Source organism: Bemisia tabaci, chromosome 10, assembly GCF_918797505.1.
Source record: "Bemisia tabaci chromosome 10, PGI_BMITA_v3".
Taxonomy (NCBI): Eukaryota; Metazoa; Arthropoda; class Insecta; order Hemiptera; family Aleyrodidae; genus Bemisia; species Bemisia tabaci.
In genome coordinates this window covers 27,256,769-27,275,216 of record NC_092802.1, presented here as the reverse complement: position 1 = coordinate 27,275,216, position 18,448 = coordinate 27,256,769, and the positions used below count along the sequence as shown (strand labels likewise).

The 18,448-nt window shown below is 37.1% G+C and overlaps 3 protein-coding genes across 3 annotated transcripts; 2 read left to right on the top strand and 1 right to left on the bottom strand.

The window, feature by feature from the left end:
* Positions 1–1,256: 1,256 nt before the first annotated feature.
* On the bottom strand, positions 1,257–3,508 carry LOC109044428 (cytochrome c oxidase subunit 7C, mitochondrial). Its single transcript, XM_019062143.2, has 3 exons — positions 3,306–3,508; positions 2,121–2,261; positions 1,257–1,386 (listed from the first exon to the last, which is right to left on the bottom strand). Exons 1-2 carry the CDS (start codon positions 3,393–3,395, stop codon positions 2,148–2,150), a joined length of 204 nt encoding a protein of 67 aa, XP_018917688.2. The 5' UTR covers positions 3,396–3,508; the 3' UTR covers positions 1,257–1,386; positions 2,121–2,147.
* A 486-nt stretch (positions 3,509–3,994) lies between these two features.
* On the top strand, positions 3,995–10,055 carry Vps25 (vacuolar protein sorting 25). Its single transcript, XM_019062141.2, has 5 exons — positions 3,995–4,315; positions 6,150–6,295; positions 8,050–8,137; positions 8,747–8,868; positions 9,843–10,055. The coding sequence occupies exons 1-5, from the start codon at positions 4,266–4,268 to the stop codon at positions 9,953–9,955; spliced, it is 519 nt and encodes a 172-aa protein (XP_018917686.1). The 5' UTR covers positions 3,995–4,265; the 3' UTR covers positions 9,956–10,055.
* Positions 10,056–11,258: 1,203 nt separating this feature from the next.
* Brf (Brf RNA polymerase III subunit) lies at positions 11,259–18,005 on the top strand. The gene is made up of 4 exons (XM_019062140.2): positions 11,259–12,533; positions 13,405–13,716; positions 14,225–14,537; positions 16,556–18,005. Exons 1-4 carry the CDS (start codon positions 11,461–11,463, stop codon positions 16,799–16,801), a joined length of 1,944 nt encoding a protein of 647 aa, XP_018917685.2. The 5' UTR covers positions 11,259–11,460; the 3' UTR covers positions 16,802–18,005.
* Positions 18,006–18,448: the final 443 nt, after the last annotated feature.

Genomic DNA, 18,448 nt, shown 5'->3' with positions numbered 1-18,448 from the left:
TAATATTCTTTTTTGAAAATTCAGTCACTGGGTAAAGCAGAGGTCTATTCCCTTGTGCAAGAACATGAAATAGTTTTTCCTGATGTCAGTATCCAGACAGCCGAGTCTGTAGACTATAGAATGTGAAACTTTTTTACTTTTAATTATTATTTTTTATTACTTCCAGTACCCTCGAGGGAGTAACTCGATGCTACAAGTTAAGTCCCATCCCTCTCCGTCCCTAATCAAGAACAAGCCCATTTGAACAAAGGAATAGAGACCACAAAACTCCCCAAAAAAAAGAAAAAAGAAACAAGCCTCGCGCAACCGTTGTTTGAGACCATCAGCCTTGGGTTGCCCAGCTGTAAATCAAATGAGGCACCTCATGACTAGAGAGTCATCATGACAACCACAACACCACAGGAAGCAGATGATTTAAAGAAGGTTGAACTTACAAATGTAAAATATGTTTCCACGAAGTAGATGCTTAATGTCTTGCGACTCTCGATTCATACATTTTAAATAAATGCTCAAATTTATCAAGTACTTCGCAGTAAACTGCACATTGTCAAGGTACACTCTACTGCAGGTATGGACAAACGGAATTTTAGAAAGTCGTCAAAACGCATAGATTTGACAGCATCCAATGGTAGAACTGCGAGACCATATTGAAAACTTGTGGACTTTCTGTTCTGAGAGTGGGTCTCATCAATTTCGTGTTCTTAATTAAGGTTTTCGTTATTTTGAGTTTTAAACAATTTTTTAAATTCATCTGACAGCTTAGTGAAGCTACCTGATCTACCAAAACCTCTTCAACGGGTCATTTTGAAATGCACGGCGAAGACGGTGTGACTTGCGATGTCACTCAATGACCTATATTCTCAGCGCTGCCGCTTCGGCACCCTGTTTGTCCATAACTGTAGTAGAGTGTACCTTGGCACATTTCTACAGATGAATCTTGGTGATGGTGGCTATAATAACTCAACTTTTTATAGGACTCAAGGCATCCAATTTTTTCCAAATGGTTGAGTTAGGGTACTTTTCAAACTAATATTCAGTGTAATTTTTCAATGTAATTATTCAATGTAATCAAGCAAATAAATGTTGAGAATTTATGTAGACTTAATTCCAAAAAGGCAAGAGAGACTGAAAAGTGAAGCAAATTTTTTCCTTAATTCAATTTATTTTTCTTAATGACAACACATACTTACAAGTAAAATTAACAAAAAGGGTTGAAAACAAGTGATCTGCAGGTTAGAAGCTTTGTTCAAAACATCTTATTCCTTTTATGTGGTATTTCAGTATCAAATAAAGAAAATTTTGATGAGGAACGTTGAGGTTCCGTTCATATTGGTGATCTCAAAGGAATTGTTGACTTGTAAATTATCTTTAGCCTACATTTTACACCTGTAACACAAGGAAACATAATCTTTAGGAACAAGTTGGGAGTATAAAATTAGGGGCAAGTAAGTGATCACAAGGCGACAATTTCCAAGCAGAAAATTTCTTTTTACGTTCCTCCGGCTCTTGCTTGGACATCCACCAGTTTACAGGTACGATTATCAATGTGGCACCTATCACTTTTTTTTCTTGCTTAAGGGAGAAACAAAACTTGTTTCATTGCAATTGCAAAATCCTGGGGTAGGTAGTGAGAAAATTCTGAGGGACTAAGACCTGAATGCTGTGAAGACAGAACATATACACATATGAAAATCATAATCGGGATTCTTATCAATTCAGAAAATTTTACAAAAATGATTTGTTCAACTTTTCAGACACTCCAAGTTACCGACATTTCTAAAAAAGGTGAAGATTATTTTGGGGGAACAGTTCTATAATTATGAATCCTTAAAAAATGACAAGTGTCTTTGTTTACCACAAAATAATAGGAAAAATTTCACACTTTTTCATGAATTTTTAACTAGATGAACATCTCCATCATCACTCCCTGGGGTCATTTCATATTTTATGAGTAGTGGTAGCTCCTAATCATTATCATGTACTTGAAAACTAGTTTTCTAGTATGATACCACTGCCTCTGTATTGTTTCAGGATTTCCAAGAACTATTTGTGAAACTAAGTAACTTCTGACTATCTTTAGAAGAAATCCATGATATGGGCAAAGTAAATGGCAAACTTACACTAGAATTACTGTGTGATGGAGTAATTTATTTCAGAAGCTGGTGACGGACGATGAGGTACGGGATGGCAAAACCAGTTCCACAGTAAGCAGTAAAAATAGCCACTAGTCTCCAAGGGTTATCGATCCTGAAAGGGATGTTCTGAAAACAAACACATCAAATTAACATCTAATGTAACGGAATCAGGGCAGTAATCAGCGGAGGATACCAGAAACTTTAAGTACACTTTCGCTTCGACTATGCTACCACATTTGCTTGCACTCACATCTTTGCTTTCTGAATCTGAGTTTTGTGATTGGAGACCTAGCTCAGGAGTAAACTGTCCATTGGTTCCCAACTCTTCTGTTACATCATAAATGACCAACTAGAACTGCAGAAAGAAAAGAATGGACGAAAATTACATCCACCTGAATGCATCAATTATCTGTCTGCCCATAGGTTAGCACAAAAATTTCTATTGGGTGCCACCTTCTATCGATGTGCCATTTGTCCATTCTTTTCTTTCCCCAGTCCTATCTCAGCGCCTTTTCAAGTGAGAAACAAAGGGAGCGCAATGGCATCGGTAGATATTTTAAAAAAAAACTGTTACCAGAGAAAGAGGAACTACGAGTCATTGATCACAGCAAGCAATAGCAATTTCCACATCTAGCCGTTAAGGTTGAAAGAAAAGTCCTGATAGCATTAATAATGAGACTAAACAAGTTCTGTAAAAAGTTGTCCTTTTTATTAACAGCAGCCTGATTTTTGAAACCTTAACTGGCTAGGCCGGCCCGATAAGATAGAATATAGCCCTATCTGCGCCGCAAAACATATCGATTTTTTATACTAGTCGCCCCAACATAAATTTCAACAATCGGGCTGCAGCAGCATTGAGGAAAGTATAGCAAATAGCTTACAGAAGGAAAAATTAAAGGGTTTGATTTTGTGAAAGACTAATAGCTGAAGGATTTGGAAACGGTCACAGTCCTAAGCTGCATTGTGAGGACTTGAGTGGAGAAAACTTGCTCGCAACAGTCCAGAAACTTAAACCATTATATAAACCATATTCAAATATTGACTCTTCATCTCTGAGAAACTGAAATCACTGTAATGAGCTCACTACAGAGGAGATAATTCACTGAAACTTGAAGAAACTCGCTAGGAACTGCCTAGTAAGAAGAACGGGGTGTAATAATGATATCTTACCGCTCCGGGACCATGTGTGGGTTTCTTGTACTGCATAGCAGCAGAGGTGGCTATATTCCTCGCCACAGCTCCAACTTTAGTGGAAAACATGTTGAAATTAGATAAATATACTATAACTTACTACTTCACTTGACCTTTCACCCAATTTTGTAGAGTTTTAGGCGATTGGAGGTTAAGGGAACAACACTTTTATCAAACACCACAAGAGGGCAGCACTGCCGCTGTGAATTTTTACAACCGATTTTTCCAATTATTCCTCTATTCGAACAAAAGGAATCTTAACCGCAAATTCTGAACCAGACGCTTTGATTGGTCGAGAGCGGTTCATTCCAATTATTCCGAGTTGAACCAAAACAAGCGGGAATTTCAAATAATTCCGGATATCCTGTCTACCAAATCGTTTCCGTATCCGGTAAACATTGTTGTCAGTTTTATGAGCTTTTGATAAGTAAAATCTGACAACACTGTTTACCGGAAACGGAAACTATTTGGTAAACAGGATATCCGGAATTATTTGAAATTCCCGCTTATTTTGGTTCAACTCGGAATAAATGGAATGAACCGCTCTAGACCAATCAAAGCGTCTGGTTCAGAATTTGCGGTTAAAGTTCCTTCTGTTCGAAAAGAGGAATAATTGAGAAAATGATGAAGTTAAGTGTGTAAACATAACCAAACTTTTTCATTATTGACTGCTGTCATAATAAAATTAAGTTGGAAGTTTTATCCACACCGTCGCTTTAATTTTTATTTAATTTTTAATTTTTTACAGCGCAGTGAGTTGTCAATGCAGAATAGTTCAATTATTCTACTACCACGCTCCTTATTTTCGTGCCTCAAGTTCCAGCGGAGTGCTAGTATCAATCGAGTAAGATGCATCTCGCAGACTGTTGATTAAATTTTTCTCCTCGAGTCCTCAACTTTGAGGAGTTACTCAAATGGTAGTTCAGAAAAACCAAAAACATGGCTGAAATTAATTGGCCCTGGCAGTATAATTTCCCTCCATTTTTCACGTAAGTAGATTTCAAACACGATTTTTAGCCTTTAAGAAGTAGCCGTTTTTCATACGGTCATTGACAATTTTTGAAGACAACCGGGTAAATTCCTATTTTACGGGCTTTTCACAATTATGGATGAGTTATCCAGGGAAGGCTCATTGCATGCCAGATTGGACCAGTGAATAGTGATTTGATCTAACCCCTTCAGAATTGGATGAAATTTGCCCCACTCATGTTGCTCAGTGTTCGGGTGGAAAATTTTAATTTTTTCGATGCCTTACTCAAATTTTGTCAACTTTAAAGTCCGGGCATATTCATGGACATGGGACCTTTTAGAGTTTGTAACTTTAGAATGATTGATCCAAGCCGAACCACTCTGGTATAACAATGAAAAGTCCCTGAAATGCACTTCTTACTTATACGCAACATAATCTGACATGGCTTCAAATTTGTTATAAAATTTTGAAGTGAATATTAAGTTATTTTAAGAAGATGTAAATTGAATCGTACGAGAATCTGACTGGAGGTCAGTCCTACCGTGAGATGTCAATTTTTAACTAAAAAGTTTTTATCAAAAAAATTTGAAGTCATCAGATTGTGTTATGTGTAAGTAAAAAGTGCACCTCAAGGACTTTCCATTAGTACCAAGTGCAGTTTGACTCAGATCAACCCTTCTACAATTACAGACTCCTGAAGGTGCCACTTCTACGAATATGCCTGAACTTCAAAGCTCAACAGCAGTTGAAGGATACATCGAAAAAAATTTAAATGTAGGTTTTTTAACTCAGGTCACTGAGCAGTGTGAGTGGACCAAATTTCATCCACCTCTGAAGGGACTGGGTTGAAACGTCCCAATTCTGGTTTGATTTGGCATTGAACGACCTGGAAAGTTCTTTGTTCTTGTCGGAACCTTAGGAGAAGAATATCAGAAAAAAACGGAAAAAAAAGAAACCATTGGGGAGTGGAGGCAAAATTAAAGAAAGAGAAATCACAGTGTCTCAATGCCAACACATGCATTGCATGAGCCAAGCTTGCCCTGTAGTGGACTGCTGAGTTAGAGGTTAGCTGGGGGAAAAAAAATTCTAATGACAAATGCAATCAATGCATTTAGCAAAAAGGGACCAGTGCAATTACATTGTTGCAAAAATGTTGCTTCTTCATAATTATCTGAAAAAATTTCTTGGAACAGCAAACTTTTTTGCTTCTCATCAAAAAATTGTCAATTTGAAAGGAAAATAATTTCGTCAATGTTTATACTGAAAATATTTTGAGTATTTTAAAAGAGAAGAAGAAGTGCACAGTTTTGAAAACACTGTAATTGCGCTGGTTCCTTTTTGCTAAATGCTATCCAAATATTCAATGTTTTTTTACACCTAAAGCAGCGATGCTCAATAAACAGCTCTGTTAGTGGCCAATAAATTAATTTTTGTACCCTGTAGATTTAGGACCCTTCGAAATTCCTCTTTAATTTGAGATTTTGATATTTTAAGGCCTCAAAGAAAGATAGCATGAGGACGTATGAAGTTAAGCCATTCAGCCATTGTTTTGCTCCACACTTAACCATCTTCGAAATTCAGAAAAAATAACTTAGTTGCATTTCCTTTTAGGTGGGGGGGGGGGGGGGGTACAAGGCTGAAGCTCTAATTCGAGGCATTTTAAGGACATTTTTACGGAGGTAAAAAGTCGTAATTTGACCTATACCACTCACACCTCTAGTCTGGGCGTTTAACCCCAAGACAACATGTCTAGTCACATAATTTCCAATCAATGCCTTCTTGCAGGTTGGAATCTGTTGAAGGCCCTATTTTCTTCAATACATTTCAAAATTTTTTTCGAAAACTGATTTCAGGATACAACCAAACAAGGAGACGCAGAAGTTACAATTGGATGCTTGGAAGAGTCTTGTTCTTGACTATTGTAGATCAACAAAACAATGTGTTATTGATGTTCGGGAAGCAAACAACTCGCCTGTTTTTCACAATGCTGCCATCTCCAGTATCCTTTTTTCTCAGTTTCTGATTTGCTGATACATTCAATTGAATTTTCGTGTTTCTTGCCCAGTAATTGCTATTGAAATAGGATAGCAGTGTGAATGAAGGAGTTGAATAACATTTTTGTGGTTTGAGACAAAACATTTTTTAAGGAAAGAAATGATGCTCTTGTAGCTTAAGATGAAAATGGACTCCATTAATGGGGTGGAAAAAGCAAGGTCCGTCCATGTTGTCTTTACAAGGTTTACCTAGTGATGAGTTCAAAAGATAAATATGTAGATTTTTAATTGTGTAAAGTACCTAACTATTCATCCTTGATCAAATTAACGCTATCCCAGAGCTCCTATTGATGATACGCTCCTGTAGAAGTTAATTTCCGCAATGAGTTGCTGGGAAAAACTTTAATTCAACTTTCCGAGGAAATAATGCAATCCATGCCTGAAGTGCAAAACAACGTTTCTTCGTTTGCAGCGTTGCATACTCCCTGCTATACCTCATTTTTTCCTTGAAAAATTAGTGGATGTAGCACCTTGTCTCCATGGGACGTTTAATGGGATCTGTCCCAAGTTTGAATCATAGGAAAGAAACTTCTCGGCTTCTTCCCTGTTAAACAAAGCAACAAAATTTTTTCTCCTTTATTTTGAATCCCTCTTAGGACCCTACAAGGATTTTTTTTTGTAAGTATTGTGATTAGTATTGACTAACTCAATATTTTTCCCAACTTCCAAAGTGAGATTTTTCCCTGGGGCAAATCCTATGAAACCTGATTTCTTGAATGCCTCCTTGACTTTTTTTCTCTGTCAGCAGAATATTCTGCAGGAATTTCAAGGTATTAAGTTGAATTGTTTCTCACTGCAAACAGTGGCAAGGCGTGAAGGATCAATTATCAATATTTCCCCCTTTAAAGCTATGGCAAAGAATCGATTAATGAGGTTTTTGTTGTGAACACCCTGTTTATCGATCCTTTTCTATAGGTTTAAATGACATATCAATCGATCTACCGCAAAGTACCTCACGCCACTGTTTGCAAAAATAATATATCGGAAGAAAATTTGAAACTCAGTAATTGAAATACGTGGACACATACGGAAAACACCTGCTACTAGGTTCTTGAGTCAGGAATTTTAATTTTGAAGCAGTTAGAACAGATTGCTGATTTGCCATTGTAGCAATGGAGATGTTGCATGTGTGAGGAATTTGCGATTTGACTATTGATTCTTATGTAACAGTTCGCGAAAAACACGATGGTGCCACTGGTTTTCTCTGAAATCAACTCCCAAGCTCAAAAAAAGCTCTCAAGTTGAGGCCCAAATGGAGGGGACATCCCATGCTATCCTGAGAGTCCACCTCTACATCAAAACAATCTCTCCATGCAAAGATAGGGAGTAAATACATTAGCAGTGATGCCGTGTTTTCAGTTTTAGAGTCCCCAAATAAAGTGGCAGCCCTGTCAATGTATTTGCTCCCTATCTTTGCATGGAGAGTTTGTTTTGATGTAAAGGTGAACTCTCAGGATAGCGTGGGATATCCCCTCCATTTTGGCCCCCACTTGAGAGCTTTTTTTGAGCTTGAGAATCGATTTCAGAGAAAACCAGTGGCACCATTGTGTTTCTTGTGAACTGTTACATAAGAATCAACAGTCAAATCGCAAATTCCTCACACATGCAACATCTCCATTGATTGCCCAAAAACTCCCGTTAATTAGGACTTGCCTTAAGATACAATGTCAGTGCCTTGTTTTCCTTAATGAGTTTTCAGGAAAACTACCTCCCGAGGGAATACTATTGGTGCTAGAGGAATTAGCTGCTTCCGGCAATGCAGAGCCTTTAGATAAAACCAAAACTAGGTCTGTGAATTTTCCATCATGTCCGTTTTCCTTCCAATTCTCTTCAATTTTTCCATGAAATGAAAAATCCTGATGAAAAATTTCTGTTATCATGTTATCACGATCATTACTTTTAACATTTTGACCAAAATTGGACAAAAATTGTGTGATTTTATTTATTTACTGATTTCAACCATTTTTTGGTTTGAAAAATCAATCCAATCTTAAATCGACCCTCGCAAATTGATGTGATTTTTCCGATTAATTGTATCCAAAAATTAATACGTAGAAATAATCAATTTGGAATTGCCAACTATATCTTTTGCACCACGCACCTTCTAAAATGCTTGATATCTATAGAAAGGTTATTTCATTTTCAAAATTCAGGTGTTCAGATACTACCTAGGTATTTTTCCCCTAGTTTGTATTTCATACATTCAATCAGTAAATGACCTTATAATATCAGTACAATTGATGTATACGCTCCAAATTAGTTGGTTATGGAAGCCACTTTCATAAATTGTTGAATTGCATCTTTGCACAGTAGGGCTCTTGCTGCATAACATTAAACTTCTTTTGTCTGAACAGGCTGGTAACTAATTTAGACGCACCAATTTTGACATGTTCCAGGTGGTTCATTTTCTGGCGGACACTACAAGAATTAGCATCAATAATCCACACTTGGGCAAAGGATAATGGCTTTACTAACACAGTGTGCACTTTTTATGAGCTTACGAATACCCCAGATCAAGGTTTGTCCCTTCTGTTGTTCCGTTGTTCTCATTTTATCTGATACGTGCATAAAACCTTGAAGGGCAGTGAGATTGACTTATTTCCTACTCGTCAGGAAAGAGTCGAATTTAAATCCTGCTTAGACACTGGACATTAACTTGGTAGCAACAGTCGGCCTCACAGTGGTCTCTCCTTCCTTTTGGTAAAGTTTTAATAAGTTTGCTTTGTGCTCAGAGATGCAAAATGAAAGTTCATTTTACTGAGAAAGTTTATTGAAATCTCACTGTGAAATTTTCATCTTACGTAGTTTCATTGCATCTCTGTCTTTGCCTGCATCAAGTATACTACGTAATCAGTAGGTTACTGCGATGGACCATGGGACAGGACTTACGAGAATATGTTGGAGAGCCATGGGCAGGAAATTATAGAGGTGAGACAGCAGATTTCAATTTGATGGCTTTTTTTTTTTTTGCTTTTCAATATTTGTAGTGAGCCAATTCAAAGAGGAAATAAATTTCCACAAATTTTTCAAAGTGATTTTTTTTAGAAAGCACACATTTGCTGCAGCTCTTTCAATAAGGTTACCTAGTTTTATATTTATTTTATTTTATTTTTTTCTTTCAATGCTTTTATCAAGATGTTTAAAATCCTTGAAAGTCCATGATTTTGGTTTACTAAAGCTGTCATGAACACCAGTGAAAGTTTTTCATTTTATCAGTTCTTTACAATACTCATTAAATCTGCAATATTCTTCAATGGGAGGGATCAAGGAAGGGAAGTGCTTTGCTCATTATTTGAGAGGGATAAGCTCAAATCTTCATACCTTTATTCCCTCAATAAATCAGACGCGTACCTCACTTGAATCAGATTTTCTTTTTCCTTCGCTTTTCTCTTTATTCAATGCATATTTTCTCCATATGAATAGACTTGAATATTTTCTTAAATGAATAAGATTTTACGACTAACAAATTTTTTCTTTAATTTTTTGTTTTAGAATTCTCAGGTATTGATGAAGATGTTTTGCAAAAAGCCCTTAAAGAACTGGAAAAGCAAGGAAAAGCCGAAGTGATCCTAAGCCCAGAAATTAATGGTGTCAAGTTTTTTTAAACTCAACGGAGTTATGTATTATATTTTGTGATAAGTGCTTCTATCTCTCTCTTTTTTTGTTTTTTTAAGAATTTATTGATAATAAAAATTTGATGAAATACATCGAAATATTTTTTCAATTTTCACACCGAACTGTTTCTCTTAAACAACGAATAATTGACTGGATTGGTCAACATCAGGAACTCTCAAACTTAGCCTCAGGAAATCATCGATTTTCACTAGATGGTCAAAGTGGTATGAGGTTGTGAGGAAACGTAGGATCTGTATTTTTTTACTGCATGGAAAAATCTCACAGTGTTTTTTAGAATCTCAAGTATACGTACCCTTTTATTTCAAAGGCCTTCCTGTGCTTTAGAGCTAGTAACTTGCACCTAGGAGAGTGTAACAACAGTGAAACTCCTAATTAGGAGTTTCACTGGATTTAACCACTTATCTAGGTTTGGAACATCGTAGACTTCCGGTCATACTTAATTTTTTAGATGCAAAATTACTCAACGTAGATTCTTTAACATTTCCGTGATTTTTCTGCTCTGTGCAAAGAAAATTGTGTAAAATTTGAAGGGATGGTATTGATTTGTTTTTCTTCAAAAAAATGAAAGTGAAGCGGAGATTTTAAAACACTGCAAAGGAAATACGTACCTACATGGATGGGGATTTTAATCGTCGATAAAGTCCGTGTGCTGGAGCCAAGCAAAAGGGCCCTCAGGGTGAGAAATTAATATACTGAGTTAACTGTCCCACAGCTTAGAGGGGTAGCATTTGGCGTAAAATGCCGAAAAATTCCTGTATTTGACTCATGGAGAGCATCTCAAAGGTAGAGAGCGATAAAGCATGAAGTTGAGTAATTGACAGATACAGTTTGCTGTGCTCATTTGGAGGCAAAGAAGGCACGGTTAGGAAAACCAGGAAGAATTGTCGAGGACACCTCTATGGGACTTGTTTCTATTGAGAATACCTGTTCGCCAGGACGGAACAATCTGCATAATATTGTCTCATACCGGGTACCAGGGTAGTTTGAGCATCTTTTGGAATTTGAATTTACCGCGCTTGTGGGTAGTGAAGGTTGCAGAGAGCTGAGGGCTAAAGTTATTCGTTGGTGTATAAAACGCGAAAAATTAAAATAATCGTAAATTTTTATCAGATCACAACTGAATATAGTCTAGTGTTATTTGTTAATATTTTTTGTTATATGATTCATCCATGTCCATAGAATTGATCAAATCTAGTCCAATTCATCAGAACATGATGATCAAGTTTTGGTTTTACAGTGAAGTAGTTGGTACTCTATAGTAAATAACACGTTAACCTCAAAACTCTTTCGCACGGTGAAATTGCTCGGGATTGGTTTTTTTCGGTGATGAAACGACACTCGTGCGTATGTAATTCGTAAACAAAACTGAAAGTGAGTCTATCGTCATTGAGGTTTGTGATTTTTAACCATGACTTAATTTCATCAGTCCTATCTTCTCGTTCTACCACGAGTCTTGTTCACTAGGGATCGCAGCATGTCGTCCAGTAACAAGTGTAAAAATTGTGGTTCCTCGGATCTCGAGGTAGATTCGGCTCGTGGTGACACGGTGTGCACCTCATGTGGTACGGTACTCGAGGATAACATCATCGTCTCAGAGGTCCAGTTCGAAGAGAATGCCCATGGAGGTACTTCCGCATTGGGGCAGTTTGTGTCGTCCGATTCCAAAGGTGGTTGTCGAGGTTTCGGAGGAAGCTTCCACTCGGGGCTCAGCAAGGAGTCCCGAGAAATTACCCTTCAAGCTGCTAAGAAATCCATTTCCAACCTGTGTCAACAACTGCGCTTGAACCAGCACTGTCTGGAAACTGCGTTCAACTTTTACAAGCTGGCACTGAATCGGCAGTTCACGCGGGGCCGCAAAAGCACACATGTCACAGCTGCTTGTGTGTACATTACGTGCAGGCTTGAGGGCACCCCGCATTTGTTAATAGACTTAAGTGATGTCCTACAAATCTGTGCTTTTGAACTTGGTCGAACGTATCTTCGACTCTCAAATCTCTTGTGTATTAATATTCCCTCCATGGATCCATGCTTGTACGTTTTGAGGTACGCAAACAAACTAGAATTCGGAGACAAGACTCATGAAGTCAGTATGACTGCAATGAGGCTGGTGACCCGGATGAAAAAGGACTCCATTCATTATGGAAGACGTCCTTCTGGATTGTGCGGCGCAGCATTGCTGATGGCTGGACGCCTCCATGACTTTAGTCGCTCGATTGGTGACATCGTCAAAGTTGTAAATGTGCAAGAAGCAACCCTTAAGAAGCGGCTCCTTGAATTTGCAGAAACCCCGTCCAGCTCATTGACGTTAGAGGAGTTCATGAATGTGGATCTTGAAGAGGAGCAAGATCCACCATCTTTCCGCGTAGCCAAATTGAAGGACAGAGACAGACTTCAGAAACTTGAGGAACAAGATGAAGCCTATTTCTCTGCCTTGCAAAAAGAAATTGACAAGCAATTAGAATTAAAAAGAGCAACTACCAAGAAGATACCGAAAGCGCTCGGAGCAAAAGTTGCCAATCTGAATTTAGAAGAGACTGATACCAATAAGTAAGTAATACGTGATCATTCTCTTACGTGAAATCAAAATAATTCCATAAATAATCAATTTAGGTATTGTTTAAAAAATTCTCAGATTAGTTCCTGCAAAGTAATGTATCACTAAAAATACTTACTATCTTCACTGAAAATAGTGAAGAAAAGTAAAAGAAATTGAATCACTTAAAAATTACATTGACAACCTTTCAACCTGACTCCTAAAATTAAAAATATTGATCTCAAATTGTGCGCAGCGTGAACAGACTATGTTTCAGTTAAATTGACCTTTCTTTTTTACTCACGCAAGCATGGTACTTGCTACATGCACAAGCAGATGAAAAGAGTAAACTCAGCTGAACCAGAGAATAACTTTATTAGTGAAAATAAGGTTCTCTTTTTCTCTCTTTTTTAAAATTCTGCAGAAATATGAAGATGTATCTCATGGCTTATCTTTCAGTTTATATCGTTTTATTCAGTTCATGTGACCTCCATCTCAGATCGAGATAAAAATTTGTTTATCCGAGTATACAATAAAAAAATGCAACTCTCACAAAGGAAAAAAGCTAGGTTTAATGACGAACAAAATTCACCTCTCCTGGATGATTTGCAAGGTACACTCTACTACAGGTATGGACAAACGGGGTGCCGAAGTGGCAGCGCTGAGAAAATCGGCGATCGAGTGACGTATGAAGTCGTACCGTCCATTTGCCGCGCAGGTCTTCGCAGTCGTACTCTCGATGCTGTCAAATCTACGCGTTTTGACGACTTTCTAAAATTCCATTTGTCCATACCTGTAGTAGAGTGTACCTTGGATGATTTGAAGTTATTGATTGGCAAGAATTTTTTAAAATATATTTTAATGCTCATTTTTTCCCTGATTTAGATTTGTAGCAGAATCCACTTTACCTGTGATTGATTCATGCCTCCAAGAGTCAGAAACAGTTGAAACGAGGAAGGTTGTTGGCATTGCTCCGACATTGAAGAACATGAAGATCTTACCCACTGTGACGACCACTAAAGAGGTTGAAAAATCAAAAGAACAGGAAACGGTCAGTGAAGAACTATTAATAGATGATTTAGATGACTCAGAACTGGATGGGTACATTTTAACAGAACAAGAAGCTAAAAACAAGGACCATTTATGGAACAAGATCCATGGGGCCTTCCTTCAAGAACAAAAAGAGAAGAGAGAAAGGTAAGTTTTATTTATTCAATAATTTTTTTCAGTCGTTCAGTCCTTATTAACCCGCATATCGATGATGATACTGCAGAAATGCGTATTTCCGTTTGCGGCATTGCAGACTTCCTGTCAAACTTTATTTTCTACATGGAAAGCTACCAGACGTCATTGTTTGAAAATTTCAGTGATTTTTCTTATTTTTTATGGGGAATAATATTCTGTAAAAACTTTAGGTCATTATACTGGTTTGGTATCTCTCTTTAAAAAATAATATAGTAGCTGAGATTTCGAAACACTGCAATCGAGATACGCATTTTAGCAATTTCACTGTCGATATATTTTATGAGCAAGCTCTGAGAATTGGGCGTACCCAATGATCATGTCTCTATTTCTCAGCTCTATCCAAATTTTTCTTGATTATCAATTATAATTGATATTTCTAATCTTCAAATATTCAAGTTTCTTATCTCCTGGGTTTTGATAGCAATGAATGTACTTAAATTTTTCAATCCTTTTGTTTCAGGTTAGAACAAGAAAACGAAGGGAAACCAGAAAAAAAGAGACGGAAGTACAAACCGCGTAAAACAATCACTCCATCCAACTCAGCCAAAGAAGCTATTGAAAAAATATTGCAAGAGAAAAAGATCTCCAGTAAGATCAATTATGATGTACTGAAGAGTTTAACAGCTCCCAGCTCGCAGCCAGCAACTGAATCCGAAACAAACCAACCAGTGGAGGTGCTGGAAATTGAAGAGCCTGCTGCTGTTACTAAAGTACAGCGAAAAAAACCAGTTCCAAAACTGGTTCAGGATGGTCCACTGAGGAAGAGAATCAAGGTGATTTTTTTGCACTCTAATGAGACATGTAGCAAATCTTGCGGTATGAGCGTCTGTCAGCTGTACAGAATTTTTCATGATACATCAGGTTCATTTGTCACAGAATGAGACACTAAGAAGATATGAATCACGGCACCTTTTTTCATGTTTTCTCTTCAAATTTTTCCGTAAAAAGTGACAACTAGAAGTTCGGCAATCAATTTTAAAGCAAGATACAAATATTACATGCAGAAAGTTTATGAGATAATTTAGTCACCTTTAGATGATTGGAAAATTGAGGGACTAATGAAAAATTTGCACTAACAAGGGTTTCAAATTAGGAGGATTGGGTTAGAAAAAATTGAATTAAACAGGTCTTTACGGGATTTAAAATGAAGATTCCTACAAATTTCGTTACCTAATTCATATCATGAAATAAATGAAAAATGCTGGTATGAAAATGAAGTGAAAAACATCACGGTTTCATCGACATTAAATATTGACGGCGTAAGTTTGCAATCACATATCTCGTTTGCAGTGTCTGAAAATCTCCGCCTCTATGTTAATTTTTGAAAGGAAAACAAATTGACATCATTCCTTGACGTTTATGCAGAATTTCTTTTGCACAGAGAAGAAAAATCACGGCAGCTTTAAAGAATTGCTGTTGAGTAGTTTTTCGTTTAAAAAATAAAATATGACAGGAAGTGTGCGACGTCGCAAACCGAGTTATGGGATTGCCCACTTACACCGTTGATATGTCCTCTGATGTACAGTCCTTTAGCAAGGTCTACTGTTCATCATACACATTTTGATACTGACCTATTAGAATTTTGGAATTGATGAGAGTTTCATCATTAAAGTTTGAATTATCAAGGTACTTTATCGACAGTTCAGGGAAAATACCGCCTAACTGACAATTTTGGCAAAAATGAGTTAGCAACTTTGCTGCACTTCACAGTATAAAACACGTAAGCTGATGATCTTAGTTTTTTCTAAGTCTGTAGGGGAGTGCTGTAATGACGCTTTAATGTAGGAATTAATTGCAAATCTAACATCAAAATTACAAAATTGGCGAAGTTTTCCCTTCGTCCTGCAGAATTGTCAGTTTACTGGTAGGCAGTATTGGTCCTTAGCCATTGCTACCTATGCTGGACTCTGGAAAATTCATATTTATCAAAGGGAAATACTCTAGCTTTTCCTGAAATGATCAAGGTTTACTCTAGTTATAAGTTCTTTACTTCATTCTCACGAGAGTTTCGAATAATCAAAGTTCTCATTATGGAAAATTGACGGTAGCAGTGAGGTCAGCATGTAGCAAATATTCACAGTATTTAACTACAATTTGTAATTCAGAAGTTACATACATACACGTCGCTTCTTAACGCTCCCTAGTGCTCCATGACACGTAGCTCGCGTTGTCTCTTAGCAAACCACAATCCCGCGGAAATCGAGCACCTTAACCCTGCCTCAATCCCATCCCTTCCCTCCCTCATTGGACGCCTTCTGCGGCTTCTCCCAGGGGTGCAGAAACTTCCAAGGGTTCCCTCAAAATAAATTTAGGTTCCCCCATTTTAAGTTTTCGCAGAATTTTGCCCGACACATAAAGTAACGCAGTCGACAGTGTGGCTCCCCCAAAAACGTCGCGCTTGAATGTTTTGTTCCCCCAAAAACAGAGCGCTTGACAGTTAGGTTCCCTCAAAGTAGCGCACTCAACAGTCAAGTTCTCCCTAAACCTTTAAAAAAAAAGAAAAAAAACCGTCTGAAGATTCCCCCAATTTTTTCGTCCTCACATGGGTTCCCCCATTTTTCTCGTCGTAACATGGGTTCCCCCTTTTCACGCGAACGGCTGGTCGCATGGTTGGCAATTTTCTGCACCCCTGGCTTTTCCATTCAGTTGTTCGGTATTTAAAAATGATAATTAGGTGATAAATGATAATAATGATAATGATAATGATAAATGATAATCACTGTTGCACGAAACCCTTTTTACTGGATCAAATACTGAATGCACTAACTCTTATTGTTGTTTCGGATCTTAGGTGGAGAAGGATGCAGAGACCGCCTCGCCTCAAGATTCAAAGAAAGAGGCAGTGGCTGAGGATACCGCAGCTGAGAACGATCAAGAGGAAGAAGCCAACGAGGAATTGGAGATGGAAATGGAGATGGAATTGGAGGATGGAGACAACGAAGAACCAGAGCCAGATGGAATTGTTTCATTAGCCGATATGCTGTCGCAGCGTAACGGAGGAGATGAAGACTATTACAATGATTATGACGATTATTAAATTTGTTATTGTATGATATAAGAAGGGTCTGAGGATGTGTCGGCAATTTATGTAGAAGCACAGTTTTCAAATTAAAAAAAAATTGCATTTCTATAGATTCCACCAAGTGCCCCTCGAAAACCAACGGTAATTATGAAGTCTTAATGAGTAACTTAAATTTTAAAATAGGGAGCAATTGAGATGAAAGGAGTTGATCTTACTAGTGGACCATTTGTTTAATATTTCTGGTACCTTATTGAGGAAGATAGCTGTCAGATTTTTTTTCTCCTGTATGGGAGCCGTCTTATTTTATTTCATATTGATTAAAATTGGATGTATTTATGCTGAAAAGAACTATGTTGCATTCAAAACCTATGCACTTAGTCTTTGTAGTATAAATACGTCCAAATATTTCTGTCTTTTTCCAAAATATTCAGTAGATTACATATGGCAATCAAGTTGATCTTAAAATTCACGAAAAGAACATTGAATAATATGTGTCCACATCCTACAGTTTTCCCTCAAACCATCTCTTTTTGTTTCTTTATCAAGTTTTAAGTTTCGATGTTTTACAAAAAAAGAAAGAGCTGCCATCCAAATTAAGAGTTTCTCGTCAGTAACTTTTTTTTATGCCAAAGGAAGGCCGCAATTGGGCCAGCACATCCCAGTAGTGTAGTAATTCTTTCTAAATTTTAGGTCATGGCCAGCTCGAAACACTTCAGAACTTCAAGGACTTTTGCCTATAATAGTTTAACGGACTGGCCGCATCACCCCTGATCAATTGAACTACATTTTGCTGTTTGTAACTAAAATTTCTGGCTCAGTTTAGAAACAACATCCATAAGTGTTTTTACAGGCAAGTTAGAATTTTTAGTTCCTAATTGCCACATGAAGTTCAGTTTGACCTCCCGACAAAGCAAATCTTCATTTGCTATTTTTGGTGATTTTAGGTTTGAATCGTACAGCTTTTAGTGCTAATTACATTTTCAGCTTATGCATGACACTTTGCTAATAAATACTATAACCTCTGGTTTTAAATTTAACCAGAGGCACCACTGTAGGATTTTATTTTGCCTCAATGGATCATGGAGGTCACGACTAAGGATTACTCCAAGCATAGGTACTCAATGGACTTAACCACAGACCCTTCGTTTTATTTTTGTTGAAATTTTTGTTGATTATATATTTAATTTGGTTATTTATTGACTTAATATTAGAGTTTTTTTTTTAAAAAATTCATCAATGATTATCAGTCCGAAAAATCTGTACAATTTTTGGATTTATTTTTAATTTTAGATTGTGATTGAATTTATTATGTATTTGGTTGTTGAGCAAACCAATGACCAGAATCAAGCTTAAGAATAAAGCCCAACATCAGATGCAATCTCAATAATTGAAAGCTGCCCTTGACAGCTGAAACCTTGTCAATTGTTTAAAATACTGTTTTGACCATTTAATGGGATATTTAAATCTATAGTTTACACTTATCCATGTGAATAGGATAAACCTCGACAAATTGACAGATCTCGTAAGAAGAATGCGATCCATTGAATGGATCCTTTCAAAAAGTAGCAGATATATTTATCAATATGTTGGAGTGCTGGCTTACAACAGTGATTGTGTTATATTTCAAAATAGAATATTCAGAAATCACCTCCTTTAGGAATT

Bases quoted from the DNA above. Each gene is read 5' to 3' on its own strand.
- Vps25 (XM_019062141.2), top strand. From the start codon at position 4,266: ATGGCTGAAATTAATTGGCCCTGGCAGTATAATTTCCCTCCATTTTTC. The intron at 4,316-6,149 runs GTAAGTAGATTT...AACTGATTTCAG, and splicing joins AATTTCCCTCCATTTTTCAC to GATACAACCAAACAAGGAGA. The intron at 6,296-8,049 runs GTATCCTTTTTT...ATGAGTTTTCAG, and splicing joins TCACAATGCTGCCATCTCCA to GAAAACTACCTCCCGAGGGA.
- Brf (XM_019062140.2), top strand. From the start codon at position 11,461: ATGTCGTCCAGTAACAAGTGTAAAAATTGTGGTTCCTCGGATCTCGAG. The intron at 12,534-13,404 runs GTAAGTAATACG...TCCCTGATTTAG, and splicing joins GAAGAGACTGATACCAATAA to ATTTGTAGCAGAATCCACTT. The intron at 13,717-14,224 runs GTAAGTTTTATT...CTTTTGTTTCAG, and splicing joins CAAAAAGAGAAGAGAGAAAG to GTTAGAACAAGAAAACGAAG.
- LOC109044428 (XM_019062143.2), bottom strand. From the start codon at position 3,395: ATGTTTTCCACTAAAGTTGGAGCTGTGGCGAGGAATATAGCCACCTCT. The intron at 2,262-3,305 runs GTAAGATATCAT...GTTTGTTTTCAG, and splicing joins CCACACATGGTCCCGGAGCG to AACATCCCTTTCAGGATCGA.